The 25,817-nt window shown below is 36.9% G+C and overlaps 1 protein-coding gene across 1 annotated transcript in view; it reads left to right on the top strand.

The window, feature by feature from the left end:
• Positions 1 to 25,817, top strand: part of TPO (thyroid peroxidase) — a 159,525-nt gene that overhangs the window by 39,588 nt on the left and 94,120 nt on the right. The window contains exons 4-5 of the mRNA XM_056817534.1: positions 19,707 to 19,836; positions 22,425 to 22,631. Of these exons, the coding sequence (XP_056673512.1) occupies positions 19,707 to 19,836; positions 22,425 to 22,631 (337 nt within the window). The remainder of the gene's footprint in view (positions 1 to 19,706; positions 19,837 to 22,424; positions 22,632 to 25,817) is intronic.

The raw sequence follows: 25,817 nt of genomic DNA, 5'->3' as shown, positions 1-25,817 counted from the left end.
TTCCCTTTTATAGTATTAAAACACCACCCAAAGATTAAATTCTAGAAAAATTCTACAGTTTTAATGTCTTCCTCTCTTTCCTACAGGGATGTCCTCTACCATTCACCTCTTCACTGTCACTTTTTAAAAAATGGTATTGAAAGATTAAAAATAGGACTGTTTTCCAGTGTAAACCTGATATGAGACCATGTAAACATTTCAGCAAAGAAAAGATACATATTTTAAGAAGCAATATGAACTTATGGAACTGGGCTAGAGGGAAAAACAAGGGGGAAAGGGAAGAGATAAAAAATGAAAATCAATGGTCTGGGTCTATAATCCAAAAGGACTTCCAGCAGCGAAATATATGTCCTAACAGAGTATATAGGGTATTTAGTGAGGAGTGGTATCCCTGACATGAGGGTTTACCAAGTCCTTTTCAGGGCTACTCATTTATCTTTGGTGTCTACCTTTCACCCAATTCTCATCCAGGACCCTAAGAAGCTAGAGTATACCCAGTGGCCACACCCTGGTAAAACCATCTCAGTAGGTTAAAAACTGGTTGAGGATAACTGACAGATCTCAACCCCATTGGTGAATTAGAGGTATGTCTACCCTCTAGGAAGATTTCCAGAATTAATGGATAAATGAGAATAATTTGTTCTACCTCCTAAGAAGACAACTGAACTAGATGTTATAAAGCACTTAAAGGTTGGTCAGATATCAAAGATGCCAAAGTCATCCACTATATTCCCTCCCATCACCAGTCATCCTGACTTTTGTCTTGCCACTGAACTTTTGATGAATCTGAAAGAAAGAATGAGGCTGATGACTTTATGCAATTCTGACTCACTCAAATCCAATTAATTTGCAAGTCAATATAATACCTTATAATGACATTTGACTTCTTTGAAATGAAGGATGAACAACAATGTGTCCTGGCATTTCTCAGAATACTCTACCTCCTGGGCATCCTTTCTCTGCCACTGCCATTTCTGTTGCCCTGAACATCTGAATTTTCTCTCCACAATCCCATAGGACTGAAGACTAGATTTGTGAGTCACATTCTCATATAATCCCAAGGACAAAAAAAAAATTCCCCTCCCCAGGTGATTTGGAGATTACTGCTCAATCTTTTTTTTTTATATTCCTTTCAAGTATCTTGATCTCCTTAGTAAAAACCTGGGTGGTTTTAAACAAGGTAGCATTGCTTTTCATTTGTGGAGACAATGTGATGCAGTAGAAAGAGTGATACATCTGAAGCAAAGAACCAGAGTTCTAATCTTAGCTCTTCTACCAATAACTGTGATATCCAGCAAATCAATTTATCTCTCTGGATCAGGATTTCCTCAGTTGCAAAATTGAATTTGTAAGACCATATGAACTCTGGAGTATCTCCCAGTTCAGGGAATCATATAAAATTTCATTTTCAAGAAGCCAACCTCTGGTTTCCAAATCCAAGCCTTTTCTGATTCCCTCTTTCTGAAAAAGTCACCGAGGGCAGCTGGGTGGCTCAGTGGATTGAGAGCCAGGCTTAGAAATAGGAGGTCCTGAGTTCAAATCTGGACTCAGACACTTCCCAGCTGTGTGACTCTGGGTAAGTCACTTAACCCCCATTGCCTAGCCCTTACCACTCTTCTGCCTTGGAACCTATTCACAGTATTGATTCCAAGACGGAAGGTAAGGGTTTAAAAAAAAAGTCACTGACTTCTTCCCCAATTTCATTGCATTTAATTAGTTTATATTTATTTATTCTGTTTATATGTGTACACATGCTCTTCCTCAATGAAATATAGAAGCTCTTTGAGAGTTGGGAGTGTCATTCTTTGAATGTTATCACATAATAGAACATAGCAAGCACATAAAAAAAAAAGTTTGTGGAATGAATGGTCTCAATTTAAAGCTGAAAAAGATATTAGAACATAGAATTTTAGAGCAGAAATATACCAAATCAGAGAAATATTAGAATTGGAAGATGAAGTGATCTCAGAAGTCATATAATAAAACCCTCTCCATTTAGAAATGGGAAAGTGACTTATATAAAGTCACACAGATAATGATAGTCAGAATTTCAAAGCCAATGTTCTTTCCAGTCCCACTGACTACTAGGCTAGTGTCTTATCAAAAATTTACCTCCCATCTTCTATGTTTCTCCCTTATTAAAATGTAAGCTCCTTGAGAATAAGGACTATTTGTGTTTTGTGGAGCAAAGTGAGTTTGGTGGGGTTGATGTTTTTTGTTATCACCGGCCTATAGGCAACAAACAGAATGAGAGAGAAGGAGAAAACACTTACAAAGAGAGCCTACTATGTGCCAAGCACTGCACAAGGCATTTTCCAAATATTATCTCATTCAGACTTGCACAACTATCCCATAAGATAGATGCTGTTCTTATCTCCATTTAACAGTTGAGGAAGGGGCAGGTAAGTGGCATCATGGATAGAGTGCCTGATTTGACATCAGAAAGACTTATCTTCCTGAGTTTAAAAGTGGCCTCAAACACTTACTAGCTATGTGACCCTGTGCAAGTCACTTAATTTAATTTGCCTCAGTTTCTTCATCTGTAAAATAAACTGAAGAATAAAATGTCAAGTCATTTCAGTATCTTTTCCAAGAAAACCTCAAATAGGGGTAAAACATGACTGAAATGTCTCATCAACAACAATAGTGAAGAAAAATCATTCCAGCAGAGGTTCAGGGACTTGTCCATAGTCACATACCTCGTGCCTGATGTCTAATTGGAATTCAAGGTCTTCCCTACTCCAGATCCAGCGCTCTATTTTCTGCATCACCTAGCTATCTCTGGCATGCTTTAAGAACTCAATAAATGCTTCTTGATTTGCTTAGTCTTCTTTGAATTCTGAACCTCATTATTAAATCACCAATGGTTCAAAAACATTTTTACTAAGGAGATATGAGTATCAAGTTGCCAGTTTATTATTCAAACAAAAGTAATTCAAAGAGTTGCAAGAAAAATAAAAGAAGGAACAGCTTATTAGCTCAGTTGCTAGGGAACCAGGCCTAGAGATGGGAGGTCCTGGGTCCAAATTTTATCTCAGGCACTTCCTAACTGTATGGCCTTGGGTAAGTCATTTAACTCTAATTGCCTAGCTCATAATAGTTTTTTTTGTCTTAGAACTGATACTTAGTATTGATTCTAAGGCAGAAAGGAATTTGGTTTTTTTTTTTTTAAGAAAAGACCTGAATATTAATGAAAATAAAGATGTCCCAAATTAAAACAATATATTCAATAATTAGATTTTAGTTGTCTGGTCCTTTTATAATAGGAGATATTAAATGCAGAAAGAATCTGAAGGGATTGGTCTGACTTGGTTGGTTCCCACAGTAGGAGAGAGTAAGGATGAGATATGTGAAACAAAATAACGTGTGGGTCAAAGGAGACAACCTAGAATGCTAATTTACTAACTCCCACATCCATCTTTATCTAACAAATCATTATGGGGGCATTGAAATATGTCAGGGTCTGCTAACCCTAGATGGGTTCACTCATAATAGACTCTATCACCCTTTGTCACCAGAGGCTAAAACACTGTCAGCACCAACATTCTGAAATTACTCAAGTCTATAGTCCTAGAAGTGTTGACAAGTTTCCGAATAAATCCCATTTGTCTTTGCATGCCCTAAATTAGAGGATCCAACCACGATTGACACTTGGCCTCACTGTGCCAATTTGTTGTTTTTCTAGACCTGTGATCTCATCAGTTTAAGGAAATCCCTTGAGGAAACATCCTCTATAAACACAGCTCAGTAATTTCTCTCTACCTCACATCTCAGATCCTTGGGGTATGAAGAATTTAATTCAACAAGCATTTGTTGGATGCTTAAGTATGTCCCAGACACTGCTAATCTAGTCCCTTTCTACCTTTCAAGTCTTCTCATACCTTAATTCTCATTATATATTACTTGCGCCTCTATGCAATGACATTGGCCTCCTGGTTTTGTTCTGCAGACAAGACTCTCCATCTCTCAGCTCCAGGCATTTTCTTTGGGTTTTTCCCTAATTCCAGGAATACTCATCTTTATCTGTTGATTTCCCTAGCTCCCTTCAAGTCCAGACTCCCTAAATGTCACTACTTCCTTACCAAATTATATTACATTTAACTGGCTTATATTAATTTTGTATTATTCTATTTTTTTCTATATGTACTTGTAGTATCTTACAAAAGAATATAAGCTGTTTGAAAGTAGAGAACTTCATTATTTTGTATATCACCAAGCATAGTAACCAGGAGCCACTACATACTTCTAGATAGCATGGTAGATGGAGTGCAGAGGCTTGAGTCAGGAGGACTTAACTTCCTGAATTCAGATCTGACCTCAGATACTTGTTATCTGTGAGACTCTAAGCAAGTCATTTCACCCTGTTTGCCTCAGTTTCATTATCTGTAAAATAAACTGGAGAAGGAAAATGGCAAAGCACTCCAGTATCTCTGCCAAGAAAACCCCAAATGGGGTTGTGAAGAATTGGACATGACTAAAATGACAGAACCACCAGAAGTGATGTAACACAATAAAAATGTTTGTTGATTGAGCAATCCTATAATTTAGAGCTGGAAAGGAATTCAGAATATAGATTGATCCTATACTTTTCATTGTCTTTCCCAGTTTCTCTTAATTCTAGTGTTTTCCTTCTTTTAATTATTTTCTATTTGTCATTTATATATATTTTACTTTGTTTATGTTTGTGTGCATGTTGTACCCTCCCTTGAGATGGTTATCTGATTGAGAGGACTATCATTTCCCTCTTTTTGTATCCTCAGTACTTAGCACTGTGACTGGTACATAGTAGACATTTAATAAATATTTACTGATTGAAGAATCCCATAGTCTAATTGACTTTCCCATAGACATACAATCAATAAATATTAGAAGTGGGCCTTGAAACTGAGGTTACACTGTCTCTGAGATCCAGTCACTATCTACAATACTAAGTTACTACTTTAAAAATTGTTTTAGAAGTGTGCCATATAGGGGGCAGATGGGTGGCTCAGGGGATTGAAAGCCCATGGAGACAGGAGGACCTACATTTAAATCTGTCCTCAGACACTTCCTATCTGTATGAGTCATGTAACACCTGTTGCCTATCCCTTACTGCTCTTCTGCCTTGGAACCAATACACAGTATTGATTCTAAGCTGGAAGGTAAAGGTTTTAAAAAAAGAAATATACTATATTTACCAATTATAATTTGTAAAATTCATAAATATACATCTAGATAAATTCCCTCTGAAAATGAGGCACAGCTATCTTCTTTTAGTCCAACTGCATTTAGAGAAATCTGAGTTATTGCTAGATTACAGAAGAGGTAATATGTTTGAGAAAAAATATATATTCTAATGTAAAGCTCACTAATAATAATAAATGGTATTTATTTAGTGCCTTTATATACATTGAATCACTTGCTAGAACTAGTTCAGCCAAGTGGTGAAGTAGATAGAATTGTTGGACCTGAGTTGTGTGACCCTGAGCAAATCACTTAATTACTGCCTGCTTCAGATACCTCATCTGAATATATGGATAATAATGATACCTACATCCCAGAGTTGTTGTGAGAATAAATACATTTGTACAGTTTTTGAAAACCTTAAAACACTATCTAAATACTCTAATATTGTCAGCATTAGCATCATCGTCATAATAATCCTGGGAGCAAAATAATAGAGATATTCCTGTCCTCATTTTATTGAAGAAGAAACTAAGTGTAAGAGAGTTTAGGTAATTATTTAAGATCTCATGATCTTATGGTTTGTATCAGAGGCAAGATCTGAACCCTATTCTTTCTTGATCTCAACTGCTGCTTTATCCACTACACATTGGAACTTAATTTTCTAATGGATATATGTTAAAAATTAAGCACTACAAAGAATTTTAGCTTGCATTCATGGGGTGCTTTACCATTAAAAAATATAATCAGATACATTATCCTATCTGATTCTCACAACTACTCTGGGTGGTTGACAGGGCAGGAATTACTATCCCCATCTCACAAATAAGGAAAGTGAAGTTCTAAGGTTGTCATCACATAGTTAGAAAATGTCAGTGACAGACTGTGGTCAGAAGCCTGAGGTCACTAGTTGGCAAAGTACTTGACCTAGAGTCAGGAATAGCCTAGTTCAAATGCAAACTCCATTACTAGTTATGGGAACCTGAGCAAGTCATTTAACATCTGTTATATTTTCTCAGCCACAAAATGGAATAACAATAGCGCCTACTTCCCAGGGTTGTTAGGAGAATAAAATTAGACAATATTTGTAAAGAATTTGCAAATCTTAAAGCACTATATAAATGCTAGCTATTATTAATTATAACTCTGAAGTCCTGTGTTATTTTCCCCATACTTCTTTTAGAGTTTGCCAGCTCTTAGTGAACTGCTAAAATATAAAAGCCAATCAAGAAGGAAAAAAATTGACTAAGCACTCAAATTAACATTTCATTATTTTTAATTGAGTGAAATAGTGCCTTTCCCATGAGCAGCACTTTATGCAATTCCAATAAAGACAAATCAACTGTAACAGCTTTGAATGCTTTATTAAGGCGGCTCCAACCTTCAAGCATGGACCTAGTGCTGTTAATTAACTACATTACTGTCCCATCTAGTTTTGCAAATTGAGCCACTATGGTGCACTGAGGATCAATGAAGTAGTAATAATATAATTATTCCCAGCTTTGAGTCCCCCCAGACATATGCCATTGTGGACCTAAAGCATCATCACTTTCCACCAGTGAGCTATTTAAGTACAGTAGACATGAGGATATAAGTGCTGAGATGAATTAAGATTCTTTCCCTTGGAGTTAAGGACCATTTGAGATTATCAACAGATTTGAGAATGGAAAGAACCCAAACTTGCTCCATCACCATAAGAGCTTCAAATGAATCTTTCTTGTAATTGACTATTTAGATACTATTCCCCATTCCATGAAGATTTCCCTGATCCCTGCTGGTTAATAAGAACCTTGCCTCTCAAATCTTCCATAGCATATTGTTTTAATAGAATCATGGAATATTAGTGTTGGTAGAAATCACAAAAAAAAATACTACAACAAAAATTGAGGTGGGAGGCAGATTCCTACCACATGCAATATTTAGGACAAGTGGAATTTCAGAGTTTTCTTGAAATCTTCCACTGAAGGGGTCAATCAGGAAATAAACATTTATTAAGTGCCTACTCTGTGCCAAGGACTGTGCTAAGAACTAAGGATACAAAAGAAATTAAGAAAAAGTCGCTCAAAGATCTCAAGGATGTGTCTAATGGACTGTGGGGTTCTATTGCTTCTTAGGGTACACTATTCAATTTTGGATATCTCAATCCTCATTATTTCCTTACACAGAGAATTAATTTTCATCTTTTTAACTTCTACCCAGTTCTCTGCTTTAATTCATTTATCATATAACATAGTGTATTCCATATCTGTTTGTATCTCTTACTCCTCTCCATATTTATAAGTTCCCCGAGGGAAGAAACTATGTCACATTGATAGTCTACATATCCTTTAGTACTCAACTGTTTAATTGCCCATTAATTGAGTCTGTTGTTCACATTATAAATGAGCACACATTTGATGCCTGTGGATAAAAGCAATTAGCAATATGTTTATTCTATTGATTAAACTATGACTTAAACTTTAAAACATTTGGTTATTAGTTTAGATTATCAATTGTACCCTAGTTTTTGGAATTACATTTGTTTAACTACTCCCTAATTGAAATGTGTCAAGAATTCAAACACTGCTGTCTGAAAGAATTAAAATGAGTTATAGTTATGGTTTATGCTTCAGTTTTCCAGAAATAGTACCGAGCTCACCCCCATTACTTAAAAATCTCCAGTCATTACTCATCACCTGATGAATAATATTCAAATTCCTTAGCCTAGCATAGCCTACATGATTTAGATCCTATCAATATTTTTAGTCTCACCTCTCTTTCAATCACCTTATACCCCAAAAGTTACTCATTTTTACTATAACATGCCCTGAGTTCCTATCTTCTTCATACTTTTGTTCAAGTAGTTACCACTAATTCTAATGCCATGTTTCCTATTGTCTTTATTTGATTCCTACATCAAGGCAAATTAGTATCATAGTGAGTAGAAAACTGACTCTGAAATCAGGAAAATCTAAGTCCAAGTTCTGCCTCAGATTCTTAGGACCAATCAGTACTAGCAATACTTGGCATGTTACTTAAGTTGTGTTTCCCTCGGTTTCTCAATATTTGAAGTGATAATAATAGCACCTATTTCTCAGAGTTGTGAGGATCAAATGAGATAATGTGTGTGTATGTACTTGGTAAACTGTTTCAAAGTCAAATTTGAATTTAATGTACCCCACCAAGCCTTCCTCTGCCATACAGACCCTTCCTAGATCCAGAAGTCATCTCTTCTTTCCATTGAATTTTTCCACACTTGTAATTTTACAATTGTACTATAAATTATTTTATCTTTAAATACAGAGTATACCACAAATTAATGTTGCATGACCTCAATCACATTGTCCCTAAGGCAATAAAATCCTTTTAAACCTCACTAATAGATTCACTATCCTACTACCACAATAACTTTTGAAAAACTTTCCATCTCTATTCACATTCCCCACAGTTCCTTTCCTATATGATATCTTGGTTTCTATTTCACTAAAAAAAAATGGAAGCTATTCACTGGAAGGTTACTCTTCTTTCTTCTCATCATACATTGCCCAAATGCCTTCTGTGAATTTTTCCCCTTTCATTCTTATCTTCTTGTGAAGAAAAACCCTTCTATATGCCCAAACGACCCAAATCCAGCTCTTCTTCCACAAATTGCTCTTCTAATATATCACGTTTTCAATAATCTTCAATCTCTTCTCATCTGTTGGCCACTCACATACTTTCTACAAAATTAGTTATGTTTTCCCCACCCTCAAAAATCCCTCACCACCACCAGTTATCTCTCTCCTCTTTACCTCTATTTGTATGTATGCTAAATTCCTTGAGAAGTCCATTTATAATCAAACCTTCAAATCCTTTTCTTTTACCATCTTATTAACATTCTGCACTCTGGTTTCTGATCTTGGCCTTCAAATGAAGTTTTTATGTCCAAAGAGAACAATAATCTCCCTTACTAATAGTAAAAAGGATGTGAATAGGCGGTTTTTAGAAGAAGAATTCCAAATTATCAATACCAATATGAAAAAATGTTAATCATTAATAGAGAAATGCAAATTAAAATGATGTTGATGTAACATCTCAGACCCATCAGAATGGACAAGTTGGCAAAAAGAAAAAAAAAATTTCAAAGCTGGAGGAGCAGTGGGAATAGTTACTTAATGCACTGTTAATAGAGATGCAAACTGATCTAATTAATTCTGGAAATAAATTTGGAACTGTGCCCCCAAAGCTATTAAATTGCATACACTTTGCCCCAGCAAGACTGCTCATAGGCCTGTTCCCTCAAAGAGACCAAAGAAAGACCAAAAGAATCCATATGTAAAAAAGCACTTATAGCAGTTTGTGAGATTAAAATTAATATACAACAATTCTAAATATTATATTTAATATGATTTATTAATAAAAGATCTAGAGTAAAAAGGGAGCTAACTCAAGCCTAGGTCATGAGAAAAGAAGAGCAAGAGGTGTAGTTCCCACCAACTATATACAAAATGTGACCACACAATGTGGTGAAGAGAGGAGAGGAATTCTGGTAAATACAAAAGGAATTCTTGGGAACATAGTTCAAAGCTAGAAAATTTCCACTTATCCATTCCCCACTGTGATCCTTTTGGGAGACAAGTCCCCCCAAAGAGATCATTTTAAATATAACCAATTTGTATTTTGCAATAATTTGTGGATAAAAGGAAAAGAGAAGAAAACCAATGATTGCTTGGTGCATTGGCAAAAGGCCAATTTGGGGTCAATGAGCATTGACAGGGTACAGACAGTGAATTCAAAAATCCTTTTCTCTAGTTCCAATAGACTTGTTCACTTTTTGGAGGGGAACAAACTAAAAATAGTTAGTAATCAATAAAACAATGGAGTCTGAAAAGGTTTAAAATTCACCTCCAGATCTCATTAAGGTTTTCCCCCCCACCTGCCCCCAGTATTTATCATTCATTTGCATTTCTTTTGTCACCTCTCTGGAATTCCTCATAGGCACACTGGGCAGAATCTCCATTCTGCATATTGAGAATATTTAATATTTTCAAAACTTTGTCAAAATGTTCCATTTCAGTTGGGAATTCAAGCAGCCTAGCTTGCTGCTGCATATTCTTAAGAAGAATTAAATAAAGTGGGAAATATGCAATGAAAATTAAAACTGCCACTAAAAGAATTAAGCAGATCCAATTTGCACTTGTAAACTCTACCAACCCAAACTGTTCTTTCAGAATTTCAAGCATGCTTAGGAACAGCAGCTATTCCTAAAAAAAAAAAAAAAAACTGAATGTATTTTAATTACAGGGAAAACCAAACCAAACAAACAAACAAATTAAAAAAAAACTGACTGAAAGGTAAAGGAATTAGCTAGGAGGTTTGTAAAAGTATTGTTCTTTCACCACCTCCCTAGGGACTAAAGTAGGAGGGAAAACAGTAGCTTATTTGCATGAGAGTTTTGGGTCAGGAGAAAAAAAAATCAGAGTCAAAATCCCAAAAACTTCATTTTTAAATCCACTGATTTGAGCTATCTGCAGTCCCTGTTGTGTTTGGTTGTAAGGTAGAAAGGAAAAAAAAATGGCAGGAGTCCCCTTCCTGTGAAAAAAATCCTGGGTTGCAAGCCAGGAGTCCAGGGTCAAGTTAAGAAATCTGATTAGAAACTAGAAGGGGGGTGGGGCTGAATAGCATGTTTTTTTTGTTTGTTGGTTTGGTTTTTTTCCTGTTCCATGCTGTGTTCCTCTGCTGAAAAGCCCCTAGCACAGGTTTGAAAACCCACAATGGGGTTGGGGAGGTGGGGATTTATACTTCACCCACTCCTTAAGAACTCCCAGGTTGTGTGTTGAAAAGGTACAATGCAGGCTCACAGCTGGGGGTCTGGTCCCAGACTATCTAAGGGTGCAGGCTGGACAGGAACCACACAGCAGCCTCAGGAATGCAGGCAAAGGGGCTGGGAGTGTGCATGGTGCCCAAGAAGTAGCAGTAGAGAAAAATGTAGCTTGCAAAATTGCAAAATCTAGGCTAGCTTTAAAAAATTGAGAATTATCTTCCAACTTCATTGATTGCCAAATCATGGGAATTAAAATTAATATACAAAATCTCCAAATATTATATTTAATGAGATTAATTAATTAAAAATCTAGAGTAAAAAGAGAGCTAACTCAAACCAAGGTCACGAGAGAAGAGTGAGAGGCAGAATTCCCACCAATTATATATATATATACAAAACATGACCATGCTGGTGGAGAGAGGAGAAGAATTCTGAGAAATACAAAAGGAATTCTGGGGAATATAGTTCAAAAGTAGAAAATTTCCACTTATACAATTTCTTTTTGATATTGTTGGAAACTAAAAGGATGTCTAACAAATGAGGAATTCCTGAAGAAATTATATAGGGTATATAATGTAAGGGTATACTTTTATAAGAAATGATGAAGAGTTCCGGTCAAGATGGTGGCTTAGAGAAAGCTAAAGTTCAGATCTCCTGAAACCCTTCCTTACCTATCTCAAACCGAATGCTCCTAGGACACCAAAATTCAAAATGATCAACAGCATAGACCCCGGGAGTCCTCCTCCTGAACCTGGACCTGGATCAAAAGGTACGCCCCCCCCCCCAAAAGCCAGAACCCGAGACCACTCGGACCTAAGGTGCAGGCAGAAGGAAGGTCCTAGGACCCATCCCCCCCAACCCAGAGCGCCGAGTCCGAGGTAGCAGAGGCAACCTCAGAGCCCCATGGCCTGCTATTCTGAAGGCCACATTCTGAAAAAAACCTAACCCAGTCGAGGGGGCACCCAGACAGCAGGGAAACAGAGAGACAGGGGAGCTCGTAACCCCCTGGCTGGATCCTTCCATCCAAATATCAATTCAAACCAGGGAAAGCTAATCTTCTTATCAGGAGCCCTCGCCCAGAGCTCCAGGAAGCCGCGGCCCCTCCCCCTCAGAGAGCAGGGTCTTCTGAAACAACAGCAACCCTTAGGGCTGGCAAAAGGACCCCAGGGCCGGCTATTCTGAAGGCCACACCCTGAAAACAATCTGACCCAGTCGAGGGGGCACCCAGATAGCAGGGAAACAGAGAGAGAAGGGGGGAGCTTATAACCCCCTGGCTGGATCCTTCCATCAGAATCTCAGTTCAACCCAGGGAAAGCTAATCTTCTTATGAGGAGCCCTCGCCCTGAGCTCAGGGAAGCCGCGGCCCCTCCCCCTCAGAGAGCAGGGTCTTCGGGAACAACAGTAACCCTCAGGGCTGGCAAAAGGACCCCAGGGCCAGCTATTCAGAAGGCCTCTTCCTGAAAACAACCTGACCCAGTCGAGGGGGCACCCAGACAGCAGGGAAACAGAGAGAAGGGGGGAGCTTATAACCCCCTGGCAGGATCCCTCCATCCCAGTCTCAGGTCCCTGCCTCAGGGCACACTCAATTCAACCCAGGGACACACCAGCAATTCCTGGCTTCCCCAGGAAGACAGAACAACAACTTCATAGAAAGGACAATCTGCCTGGGGCTAAAACCTCTGAACACCAGACAGAGATAAGAAAAGCTAATCCTCCCCACTCATATAGAGATGACAAACTACACTAAAGAACAAAAGCCCCCAAATTCCAAAAGAAACAAGAAGAAGGGGGCCACTTTGGACACATTTTATGGAGCAAAAATACAAAACACAGAGGAGACAGAAGAGGAACATAAGCAAATGCTCCTAAACCTTCCAAAGGAAATGGAAACTCTCCACAAACCCATGAAGAATTTGAATCAGAAATGATCAAAAAGATGGAAGCCTTCTGGGAGGAAAAGTGGGAAATAATGCAAAAGAAATTCACACATCTACAAAACCAGTATGACCAAACTGAAAAGGAAAACCAAGCCTTAAAACAAGAACTAATAAAGCAAAACCAAAAGGCCAAGAAATTAGAAGAGAACATAAAATATCTCACTGACAAGGTGACAGATTTGGAAAATAGAGGGAGAAGAGATAATTTAAGAATAATTGGACTTCCAGAAAAGCCAGAAATAAACATCAAACTTGACATCGTAATACAAGATATAATTAAAGAAAATTGCCCAGAGATTCTAGAACAAGGGGGCAATACAGCCACTGACAAAGCTCACAGAGCACCCTCTATACTAAACCCCCAAAAGACAACTCCCAGGAATGTAATTGCCAAATTCCAAAGCTCTCAAACAAAAGAAAAAATCCTACAAGAAGCCAGAAAAAGACAATTTAGATATAAAGGAATGCCAATCAGGGACACACAAGACCTTGCAAGTTCCATTCTGAATGATCATAAGGCATGGAACATGATTTTCAGAAAGGCAAGAGAGCTGGGTCTTCAACAAAGAATCAGCTATCCAGCAAAACTGACTATATACTTCCAAGCGAAAGTATGGGCAATCAACAAAATAGAAGATTTCCAAGTTTTTGCAATGAAAAGACCAGAGCTCTGTGGAAAGTTTGATATTGAAAATCAAAGAACATGTAATACCTGAAAAGGTAAATATGAAGGAAAGGGAAAAGGAGAAAAATCTTTTCTTCTTCTTTGACTCAAACTCTCTTCTATAAGGACTACATTTATATCAATCTATGTATACTAACATGTGGGGAAAATGTAATGTGTAAATAGGGGAAAAAGAAAGACCAAATAGAATAATCTTTCTCACATAAAGATTCACATGGGAAGGGGAGGGAAAGAAAACTCTTATAAGAAGGAGAGGAAGAGAGTTTTTACTTAAACCTTACTCTCAGAGAAATCAACTCTGAGAGGGAAGAACATCCAGATCCATTGGGATCTTGAATTCTATCTTACCCAATAAGGGTAGGGAGAAGGGAAAACCAAGAGGGGGAGGGGGAGAGGGAAAAAGAAAGGGAGGGAAAGAGAGGGGGAGGGGGAGGGACTAAAAAGGGAAACATATCAAGGGAGAGGATAAGAGGGACTGATTTAAAGTAAATCACTGGACTAAAAGGTAGAGCCGAAGAAAAAGTTAAAATTAGGGAAGGATATTAAAATGCCAGGGAGTCCACAAGTGACAGTCATAACTTTGAATGTGAATGGGATGAACTCACCCATAAAACATAGACGAATATCAGAATGGATTAGAATCCAAAACCCTACCATATGTTGTCTTCAAGAAACACACATGAGGCGGGGTGACACCCACAAGATCAGAATTAAAGGATGGAGTAAGACCTTCTGGGCCTCAACTGACAGAAAGAAGGCAGGAGTGGTAATCATGATATCTGATAAAGCCAAAGCAAAAATAGACTTGATCAAAAGGGATAGGGAAGGTAATTATATTTTGTTAAAAGGGACTTTAGATAATGAGGAAATATCACTAATCAACATGTATACACCAAATAATATAGAACCCAAATTTCTAATGGAGAAACTAGGAGAATTGAAGGAAGAAATAGACAGTAAAACCATATTAGTGGGAGACTTAAACCAACCATTATCAAATTTAGATAAATCAAATCAAAAAATAAATAAGAAAGAGGTAAAAGAAGTGAATGAAATCTTAGAAAAATTAGAATTAATAGACATATGGAGAAAAATAAATAGGGATAAAAAGGAATACACCTTCTTCTCAGCACCACATGGCACATTCACAAAAATTGACCATACATTAGGTCACAGAAACATAGCACACAAATGCAGAAAAGCAGAAATAATAAATGCAGCCTTCTCAGATCACAAGGCAATAAAAATAATGATCAGTAATGGTACATGGAAAACCAAATCAAAAACTAACTGGAAATTAAACAATATGATACTCCAAAATCATTTAGAGAAGAAATCATAGAAACAATTAATAATTTCATCGAGGAAAATGACCATGGCGAAACATCCTTTCAAACCTTTTGGGATGCAGCCAAAGTGGTAATCAGAGGTAAATTCATATTCCTGAGTGCATATATTAACAAACTGGGGAGAGCAGAGATGAATCAATTGGAAATGCAAATAAAAAAAAACTCGAAAGTGATCAAATTAAAAACCCCCAGCAGAAAACCAAACTTGAAATCCTAAAAATTAAGGGAGAAATTAATAAAATCAAAAGTGATAGAACTATTGATTTAATAAATAAGACTAGAAGCTGGTACTTTGAAAAAGCAAACAAAATAGACAAAGTACCTGTCAATCTAATTAAAAAAAGGAAGGAAGAAAAGCAAATTAACAGCATCAAAGATGAAAAGGGGGACAGCACCTCCGATGAAGAGGAAATTAAGGCAATCATTAGAAATTACTTTGCCCAATTATATGGCAATAAATACACCAATTTAGGTGATATGGATGAATATATACAAAAATACAAACTGCCTAGACTAACAGAAGAAGAAATAGAATTCTTAAATAATCCCTTATCAGAAAATGAAATCCAACAAGCCATCAAAGAACTTCCTAAGAAAAAATCCCCAGGGCCTGATGGATTCACCAGTGAATTCTATCAAACATTCAGAGAACAGTTAATCCCAATACTATACAAACTATTTGACATAATAAGCAAAGAGGGAATTCTACCAAACTCCTTTTATGACACAAACATGGTACTGATTCCAAAACCAGGCAGATCAAAAACAGAGAAAGAAAACTACAAACCAATCTCCCTAATGAATATAAATGCAAAAATCTTAAATAGGATACTACCAAAAAGACTCCAGCAAGTGATCAGAAGGGTCATCCACCATGACCAAGTAGGATTTATCCCAGGGATGCAGGGCTGGTTCAATATTAGGAAAACCATCCACATAATTGGCCACATCAACAAGCAAACCAACAAGAACCACATGATTATCTCAGTAGACGCAGAAAAAGCCTTTGATAAAATACAACACCCATTCCTATTAAAAACACTAGAAAGCATAGGAATAGAAGGGTCATTCCTAAAAATAATAAACAGTATATATCTAAAACCAACAGCTAATATCATCTGCAATGGGGATAAACTAGATGCATTCCCAATAAGATCAGGAGTGAAACAAGGATGCCCATTATCACCTCTACTATTCGACATTGTATTAGAAACACTAGCAGTAGCAATTAGAGAAGAAAAAGAAATTGAAGGCATCAAAATAGGCAAGGAGGAGACCAAGTTATCACTCTTTGCAGATGACATGATGGTCTAATTAAAGAATCCTAGAGATTCAACCAAAAAGCTAATTGAAATAATCAACAACTTTAGCAAAGTTGCAGGATACAAAATAAACCCACATAAGTCATTAGGTTTTCTATATATCTCCAACACAGCCCAGCAGCAAAAACTAGAAAGAAAAATCCCATTCAAAATCACCTTAGACAAAATAAAATACCTAGGAATCTATCTCCCAAGACAAACACAGGAACTATATGAACACAACTACAAAATACTCTCCACACAACTAAAACTAGACTTGAGCAATTGGAAAAACATTAACTGCTCATGGATAGGACGAGCCAATATAATAAAAATGACCATCCTACCCAAGCTTATTTATCTATTTAGTGCCATACCCATGGAACTCCTAAAATATTTCTTTACTGAGTTAGAAAAAAACATAACAAAATTCATCTGGAATAACAAAAGATCAAGGATATCCAGGGAAATAATGAAAAAAAAACCACATATGATGGGGGCCTTGCAGTCCCAGACCTTAAACTATATTACAAAGCAGCAGTTATCAAAACAATTTCGTACTGGCTAAGAGACAGAAAGGAAGATCAGTGGAATAGACTGGGGGAAAGCGACCTCAGCAAGACAGGATACGATAAACCCAAAGATCCCAGCTTTTGGGACAAAAATCCACTATTCGATAAAAACTGCTAAGCAAACTGGAAGACAGTGTGGGAGAGATTCGATTTGGATCAACACCTCACACCCTACACCAAGATAAATTCAAAATGGGTAAATGACTTAAACATAAAGAAGGAAACCATAAGTAAATTGGGTAAACACAGAATAGTATACATGTCAGACCTTTGGGAGGGCAAAGACTTTAAAACCAAGCAAGACATAGAAAGAATCACAAAATGTAAAATAAATAATTTTGACTACATCAAATTAAAAAGCTTTAGTACAAACAAAACCAACGTAACTAAAATCAGAAGGAAAACAACAAATTGGGAAAAAATCTTCATAGAAACCTCTGACAAAGGTTTAATTACTCAAATTTATAAAGAGCTAAATCAATTGTACAAAAAATCAAGCCATTCTCCAATTGATAAATGGGCAAGGGACATGGATAGGCAGTTCTCAGATAAAGAAATCAAAACTATAAATAAGCACATGAAGAAGTGTTCTAAATCTCTTATAATCAGAGAGATCCAAATCAAAACAACTCTGAGGTATCACCTCACACCTAGCAGATTGGCTAACATGATAGCAAAGGAAAGTAATGAATGCTGGAGGGGATGTGGCAAAGTAGGGACATTAATTCATTGCTGGTGGAGCTGTGAACTGATCCAACCATTCTGGAGGGCAATTTGGAACTATGCCCAAAGGGTGACAAAAGAATATCTACCATTTGATCTAGCCATAGCACTGCTGGGTCTGTACCCCAAAGAGATAATTGACAAAAAGACTTGTACAAAAATATTCATAGCTGCGCTCTTTGTTTTGGCCAAAAATTGGAAAACGAGGGGATGCCCATCAATTGGGGAATGGCTAAGCAAATTGTGGTGTATGTTGGTGATGGAATACTATTGTGCTAAAAGTAATAATAAAGTGGAGGAGTTCCATGGAGACTGGAACAACCTCCAGGAAGTGATGCAGAGCGAAAGGAGCAGAACCAGGAGAAGATTGTACACAGAGACTAATACACTGTGGTATAATCGAATGTAATGGACTTCTCCATTAGGGGCCGTGTAATGTCCCTGAACAATCTGCAGGGGTCTAGGAGAAAAAACACTATTCATAAGTAGAGGATAAACTGTGGGAGTAGAAACACGGAGGAAAAGCAACTGCCTGACTACAGTGGTTGAGGGGACATGACAGAGTTGAGACTCTAAATGAACACTCTAATGCAAATACTAACAACATGGCAATGGGTTCGAATCAAGACATATGTGATACCCATTGGAATCATGTGTCGGCTACTGGGGGTGGGGGGGGGAGGAAAAGAAAATGATCTTTGTCTTTAATGAATAATGCTTGGAAACGATCAAATAAAATATTACAAAATAAAAAAAAAGAAATGATGAAGAGAATGGTATTAGAAATACCTGGGAAGAACTGTATAGACAGATATAAAGTGAAGTGCAGAACTCGGAGAAAAAATATATACGATAACATTTTAAAGTTAATAAACTTTGAAAGGGGAACTGATCAACACAGTGACCAATTACAATTCTGAAGGACTCTTGATACAGCATTCCCTTCCCAAAAGAAAAATGATAGACTTGATGTACAAATTGAAGCATAGTTTCTTGTTTCTTTCTTTCATTCTTCTTTTCTTTTTCATCCCTTATTCTTTTTATTCCTTCTTTCCTCTTTATTTCCTTATTCCTTCCTTCCTTTCCTCTCTTACTGGCTTCCCTACTATTCTTGAGAAAGACATTCCTGCTCAGTCCTTGACATTTCCCTTGGTCTATCCTTCATAGCTAGAATTTTCTCCTTCCTCATGTTGGTTTCTCATGTCTCCTGGATTTCTTTGAGTCTCTGATAAAGCCCCACCTTCTGTAAGAAACATTTTCCCAGTACTTTATCTTGGTGCCTTCCCTCTTCCCATTTTACTCTGTTTATATTGTTTGTTTTATTTTTGCATGTTATCTGCTCTATTAGACAGAGCTTCTTGAGAGCAGTGACTAATTTTTATCTTTCTTTGTATTTCTAACAGTGCCTAATAAATAGTAGGCATTTAATAAATTATTTACATGACATTTTCCCATATATACTATAAATCAAAATGCAATAACTGCATCTTATTCTCTGTGTTATACTATTCCTATACTACCTCATTGAATATCTTCTACTAAACAGGTACTTGGTTTATTTAATAAAAATTTTAACATATATATATATATATATAATTATCTCTATCCAGAAAATATCTAATATTTTTCCAGATAGGAATTTTCCAAGCAGGGTATGGAAATTGTGACACATTAGGATCTCTTTACTCTTTACTCTTTTTATTTGTAAGAAAATGTGTCAGAATAACTATCACATAAACAAAGAATCAAGAGGCATAAAGGATTTCACAGACTATTGTATCTAACTGAATCAGAATCTCTTGTGTCAATGAATCAAAATTTTTGGAGTGGAAGGGATCTCAATGATTGCTTCATCTAACTCATGTACCAAAGAGTCCTCACTATCATATATTCAGCAAGTGGTCATCCAGTTTCTTCAATAAGACTTCCAAGGAAGAGAAGCCTCTTTGACAAGAAGGCAACATTCAGAGGGCTTTTACAATAGAGGGATGGGTGCTCGTATTTTATATGTTGTTGCTACTTTTTGCTACATACTACCTCCTCTGCTGCTAAACACACACAATGTTGAGACATGTACCAATGGCTTTGAACTTCCAAATCAGAGACAGTTCTCTGCATAGCACTGTTTTATCCCTCTTCTCTTAGATTTGGTTCTCACTTCTCAAAGATTTTCAAGAGTTTTTATTTTCTACAGAGACAATCCCAGATGGGGAGCTGCCAACACAGCCCTGGCTCGGTGGCTCCCACCGGACTATGAAGATGGAGTTAGTCAGCCCAAAGGGTGGAATCCCAACTTCCTTTACAATGAATTTCCTTTGCCACTGGTTTGTATATCATGATGCAAAAAAAAAAAAAGCTAGCTTGTGTCCTTCCACAGCACTTAGAGTTCCAATGGTTTTTAAAAGCAGAATGATGTCAGATACTTCCTTGACATTTAGTGGAAATGACATTGTGCAAGCATGGGCATTCATATAGTCATTTAGGGCATAGATGAATAAACTGCCAGAAGAGAGAAGTGCCTCTAGGGATCATTTGGCCCACCATTCTCATTCCATAAGGAGGAAATGATCCCAAGAAAGGGGAAAGGTGGGGTAGCCAGGTAGCTTGGTGGATAGAGATTCAAATCTGGAGACAGGAGACCCTGGGTTCAAATTTTACCTCAGACAGCTATGTGACCCTGGGCAATTTTCTTAACCCCAATTGTCTAGCCTGCATGGCTTTTCTGCCCTGGAAACAATACTTAATATTAATTCTCTAGAAAGTATGGGTTTGAAAAAAAAAAGTGGGAAGGAGCTGACCAAATATAAAATCATGTGAAGAGCCATAATTAATACCTAAGTATTTTGACTCCTCCTAAATACTCCTTCCTTTATCTAAAAAAAATGATGTTTCATAAATAAATTAATCTGAATTTTTGCACAATTAGAGGTTGGAGAAGAAAGGAGAAGTATAATGCAAAAGAGGCATGTTTATTTCCTGAGAATAACAAAAGCATCAAGCAGTTGACAGGGTTAATTTGGTCAAATACTTGGTCAATTCCCTTTCAAAATTATGTATTTTTTCCTTGGATTAATAGGTTACCTAGGGAACTGACCAGTTATTTCAGCATATGTAAATACCTTGTTGGTTTCTATTTATATACCATTTCTTTGAGCAAATCCAATGTGATGGGTTTTTTTTAATCAGTAGAAATCATTAGACACTGAAATACAGGCAACTAAAGTTACTATGAAACCATTTACCTTTAATGTCATTCCATGAAGTAACATTACATATTTTCAATCACCTTAATTTCCCATCAATCAGTTTTCTTTGTCCATTCATTATGACATGCTCTTACACATTCTATTGGAGGAAGTTAAATTATGTATGTGTATGCATGTATAAAGATGTATATCTATGAAATATAAAATAATTTAAGGGGAAACTAATAATTAGGGGAACCAGGAATCAGAGAGAATGAACAGATGAATAAGAAGCATAAAGTTTGAAGAGAAAGGTTTGCAAGAGTTGTAGAAGTAGTCATATAGATGAAACCAGGGAACATTAAGTATTGAATTATTATGAAATGAAAGAGAATGTAGCATGATACAGAAGATAGATATTTATTTTTGGAATCTGGAAGAACTAAATTCAAATTCTACCATAAACATGTACTCTCTGAGCCAGGGAAAGTCAAGGCAAATTTCTAAAACCATAAATTTCAAAGAAAATGCCCAACAACATTGGTAAATGAGGTTTCCTCAATTGGAACTTCCTCATAGCAATGAAATCGTAGGATAGGTGCAGTAAAAAAATAAATAAATTTTGTATCTTATATTGACATCATTAAATTGTTGTTTACTCTAAAGAAATCTCAATTTCACTACAAGTTCCTTAGAGGAGTGGATTGGTTAATTTTCTATCTCCATATTCCCAAAATCTAATACCATTTATTCCATAGTACATTGCATTTAATATTTGTTAAAATACTCAGTTCATTGTCCCTTCACTGAACTTAAACTGAATTTTGACTACTTGAAGCTGAAAACCACTGGTATTGGTGAAAAAAAAAACTAGAGAAAATACTATACATGGTGAAGAGAAGAATGGAATATTTAGATTTACAGAGACCATTTCCTCAAATGCTTAGTTTTTCTCTTAAGTTTAAATTCACAGTGCACAAGCAATAGATGACTTTTCACAAATTTGTTCTTAGTTACCATATAACTAAATTTAAAGAGATGTTAATCATAATAATTCCTATCATGTTCAATTAAAAGATCTTCAACTATATCATTTCTGGGATTCTTTTTAACTTTAAAGTCAATGCTCCTTTATATCCAGTAGAATGTAAACTAATCAAGAAGAGTCTTTTTTTGTTTTTGTCTTTGAATTCCCAAGGCCCAACACAGTACCTGGCACATTGTAGACCTTTAATAAATACACATTTCATAAATTAAGATATATTTTGAATTATACATCTAGGTGAGAAAGTCATAGATCAAGTATCTTTGAACCTGTTATAACCCTTGCTTATTGTTCAGTCATGTCTAACTCTTTGTGACCCCATTTTGTGATTTTCTTCACTCAGATACTGGAATATTTTGCCATTTTTTTCTCCAGTTCATTTTTAAATGAGGAAACTGAAGCAAACACAGTTGAATGACTTGCAAAGGGCCACACACCTAGTATCTGAGATCAGATTTGAATTCAGGTCTTCCTAACTGCAAGTCTTGGTCTCTATCCACTGAGTCACCTAACTGGACTACAACTTAGTGTTAACCCTTGTACTGAGCATTAAATGATCACCAAAACATTTTCTGTACTGCCCAAAGGAAAGGATCACATGTCTAGGTTATCCTCTACCTACACTGAAACTGGTAAGGTGTAAGCAAAGGGAGAAGAGTGCCTAACAAACTTTCTTCCCCAGGTTCGTGAAGTGACAAGAAAAATCATCCACGCATCAAATGAGGCTGTGACAGAGGATGACCAGCATACTGATCTCCTGATGGTGTGGGGACAATACATTGCTCACGACATTGCATTTACACCCCAGAGCACCAGCAGAGCCACCTTCTGGGAAGGAACTGACTGCCAGAGGACATGTGAAAGCCAAAATCCCTGCTATCCCATACAGGTAGGCTTTTACCAGGTGGTTCCCAAAGTTTCTCTTTAAATAATTTGAGAAATAGAGATAAATCACAACCCTTCTATCTGACATCTCTGAAATACAAAAGACTTTTATCAAGTTGTATGGGGAATCAAAATCCTCTTGGCTCAAGAGTTAAGCTGGAAATTTAAGACTCTTCTACTAGCTAGCCCAGGTGTCTGCCATTACCGCCCTACTCTTCCTTCACAAGTTGGCCACATAGCATATAAGAAGAAAAACATGTTAAAAGAAATATCAGTAAGTATTCTTGAGAAGGGAAGCAAGATATAATGATGAAAAAAGCACTAGATTTAGAATGAAGAGACCTATATTCAAACTTTACCATTCTGATCTCAGAAAAAACCACTGGCCTCTCTGATTCTCAGTTTTCTCATCAGTAAATGAGGGAGTATAAGCCTCTTACTACCTGATAGGGATAATATTAAGAAAGCACCATGTGCACCACACACATCATATTCATGTACAATGATTATCCATTCTGCAATAGATAATTTGGTCTTCTAATGGTCCCCCAAAGTGTGCTGTGGTATCCTTATATGAAGACCACCCCCTTCCCTGCCAGGATGAGCTCCTGTCATGGAGAGGATGCTATACTACCTCATGAAGAATGACCTACTCACAATCAACAAGGGGTAGGACCAGGGTGTTCATCAATTGGGGAATGGCTGAACAAATTGTGGCATATGTTGGTGACGGAATACTATTGTGCTCAAAGGAATAATGAACTGGAGGAATTCCATGCAAACTGGAACGACCTCCAGGAATGGATGCAGAGTGAAAAGAGCAGCACCAGGAGAACCTTATATACAGAGACTGAAACACTCTGACACAAATGAACATAATAGAATTCTCTACTAGCATCAATGCAATGATCCAGGAAAATTTAGAGGAACTTGTGAGAAAGATCATTATCCACATCCAGAGAAAGAATTGTGGGAGTAAGAAATGCAGAAGAAAAACATGTGATCATTCAAGTGGTTTGATGGGGATAAGATTGAGGCTCTGGTGTTAAAAGATCACTATATTGTAAATATGAATGACATGGAAATAGGTTTTGAACAATGATACATGTATAAGTGGAATTGCTTGTCAGTTCTAGGAGGGGAGAGTTAAGAAGGGTGGGAAAGAACATGAATCATGTAACCATGGAAAAATACTCTAAAGAAATAACGTGTCAAAAAAAAGTAAGTGGTAGGATCTTGGTGGCAAGTCATCAAAGGAAGCCATGCTGATGAATATCAGTGAGGATTAGCCAATTCAAGAGAATAATGACTACATCAAGTATGAAAGATAGCAGCTAGGGCACTGCTTCTCAAATGGAGGGCTTCCAGGTTAATGATATTTTATGAGAGTTTGCTTCTAGTCAAAATTGTGAAGATGTGTTAACTTTATATATTGCCAGAGAGCATAATTCATTGAAAGCAAAGACATTTAATGAAATAGCATAGTAAGAAAAATAGCAATAAAACAATACCCGTTGGTACACTAATTTATTTTTCTTTCAATCTGACTACTCACTTCTTGACCTGTAGACTTTTAGACCTCATGATGGGTGAGATTTTCCCAAGGCTCTCATGAAGCTCAGACTAAAAAATTTCCAAGATGGGTGCAATTATAGGACCAATACAACATTTGACCTCTTACTCCTTGGATCTAATCAACCCAAGAAGCCTCTATCTCAAAATCCTAGTTGTTTCTTTTTGGTAGCTGCCTTTGTCCACACTCTCTTAGATCCATGTAGGTTCCATGACCTCTCATTCTCCAGCTCCATAAATATTCTGTTCATCATGTAAGGAGATGGGTTCCTGAGAATTATCTACCTGAACTCACCTTACTAATTCTTAAAGGGGACCTATTATTCTTTGACCTTACCAGTACTTCTTTTCTAAATCACTAAAGGAACTTGAGTTCATACTTCACAACAGTATCACCTGGCATAGCTAAATGAAATTTTAGTTAGTTTAACACCTTTTATGAGCCATAATTCTTGTTATTTTTTAAACATCTCCCCTGAGGCAGCTAGGTGGTGTAAACCTCAAAATTTCTTAGACTTATGAATGTTAGGGGTTTCCCCCATTGGGGAATCTTCTACTTAAAAATATTCCCTAGCAGATGGTGAGAACTCTACTTGAGTGTGGGGGCTCCTAGCTATGGGAGTGTCCCTGTTCCACCCTACTTAAGACTGCTTTAGGACAGAAAATGGCTTGCTAAACAATGAAAGTACTTTGATCCATGCTTATGGAAGGGACAGGAAGTTCTTTGAGTCATGACTGTTTTAGAATTGATACAAGGGGATACTAAGTACCTATAAAGGTGGGGCAACTTGTAAACTACTTAAACCTAAAGGGGTGATAACTTATTCAGAGGCTTTTTCTTAATGAAATTTGTTGACACAGCAGCATTTTTTTCTGACTTACTAACGAGATTAAAACTACTCAGCTGTGAATTCAAAATGGGCGGTCCTTTAGAAACATCTACAGTGACTGGTAGATGTAAGGACTTAGGGGAGGTGACAGAGGAAATTTTGCCCTTAAAAATAAGAGTTTGGATCTCATTGAAGGCTCTCGATTTCTGACTCTCATTCTGGAAGAGAGCTTCTTGAGGAGCTCCTCTGAGGGGCTCTGTCCCTCTGGGGTAGGAGCTCTGGAGGCTCTTGAGAGAGGCCCTTTGAAACAATCTCTGGCTGGAAGACTCTTTGAGGAAGGACGCTGGCCTGATGTTACTAGAATCCTTGGTTAGTCAGACCTTGTGGTGAGTGTTAAAAAACTGAATGATTTCTCTTTTAAGACTCAGGTCTAGGCCATATTGGCTTGAGGCCCTTCATACTTATTCCTTTCTTACTCTCTCTCTTTTTCTTTGATTACTCATTGTATTGTTAATTAAAATATCTATAAAACCCAATTGACTTGGGTATTTGAATAATTGGGAATATTTCCCTGGCGACCAACTTATATTTGATTTTAAAACCCAAGACACTGTAGTGAAACATATTTCTGCAGTCAAATTTACTCACCCTTTCTTATATCTATCACAATTTATATCTTCCACTATTTTAATCACTACAGTTTAAGACTTCAACCATTTTAAATCTCACAGTGGTTCAGTGAATAGAGATCCAGGTCTTAAGACTGAAGGTCCTAGGTTCAAATTTGA

Source organism: Monodelphis domestica, chromosome 1, assembly GCF_027887165.1.
Source record: "Monodelphis domestica isolate mMonDom1 chromosome 1, mMonDom1.pri, whole genome shotgun sequence".
Taxonomy (NCBI): domain Eukaryota; kingdom Metazoa; phylum Chordata; class Mammalia; order Didelphimorphia; family Didelphidae; genus Monodelphis; species Monodelphis domestica.
The sequence above is the reverse complement of the archived record's forward strand: the minus strand, read 5'-3'. Positions and strand labels throughout refer to the sequence as shown.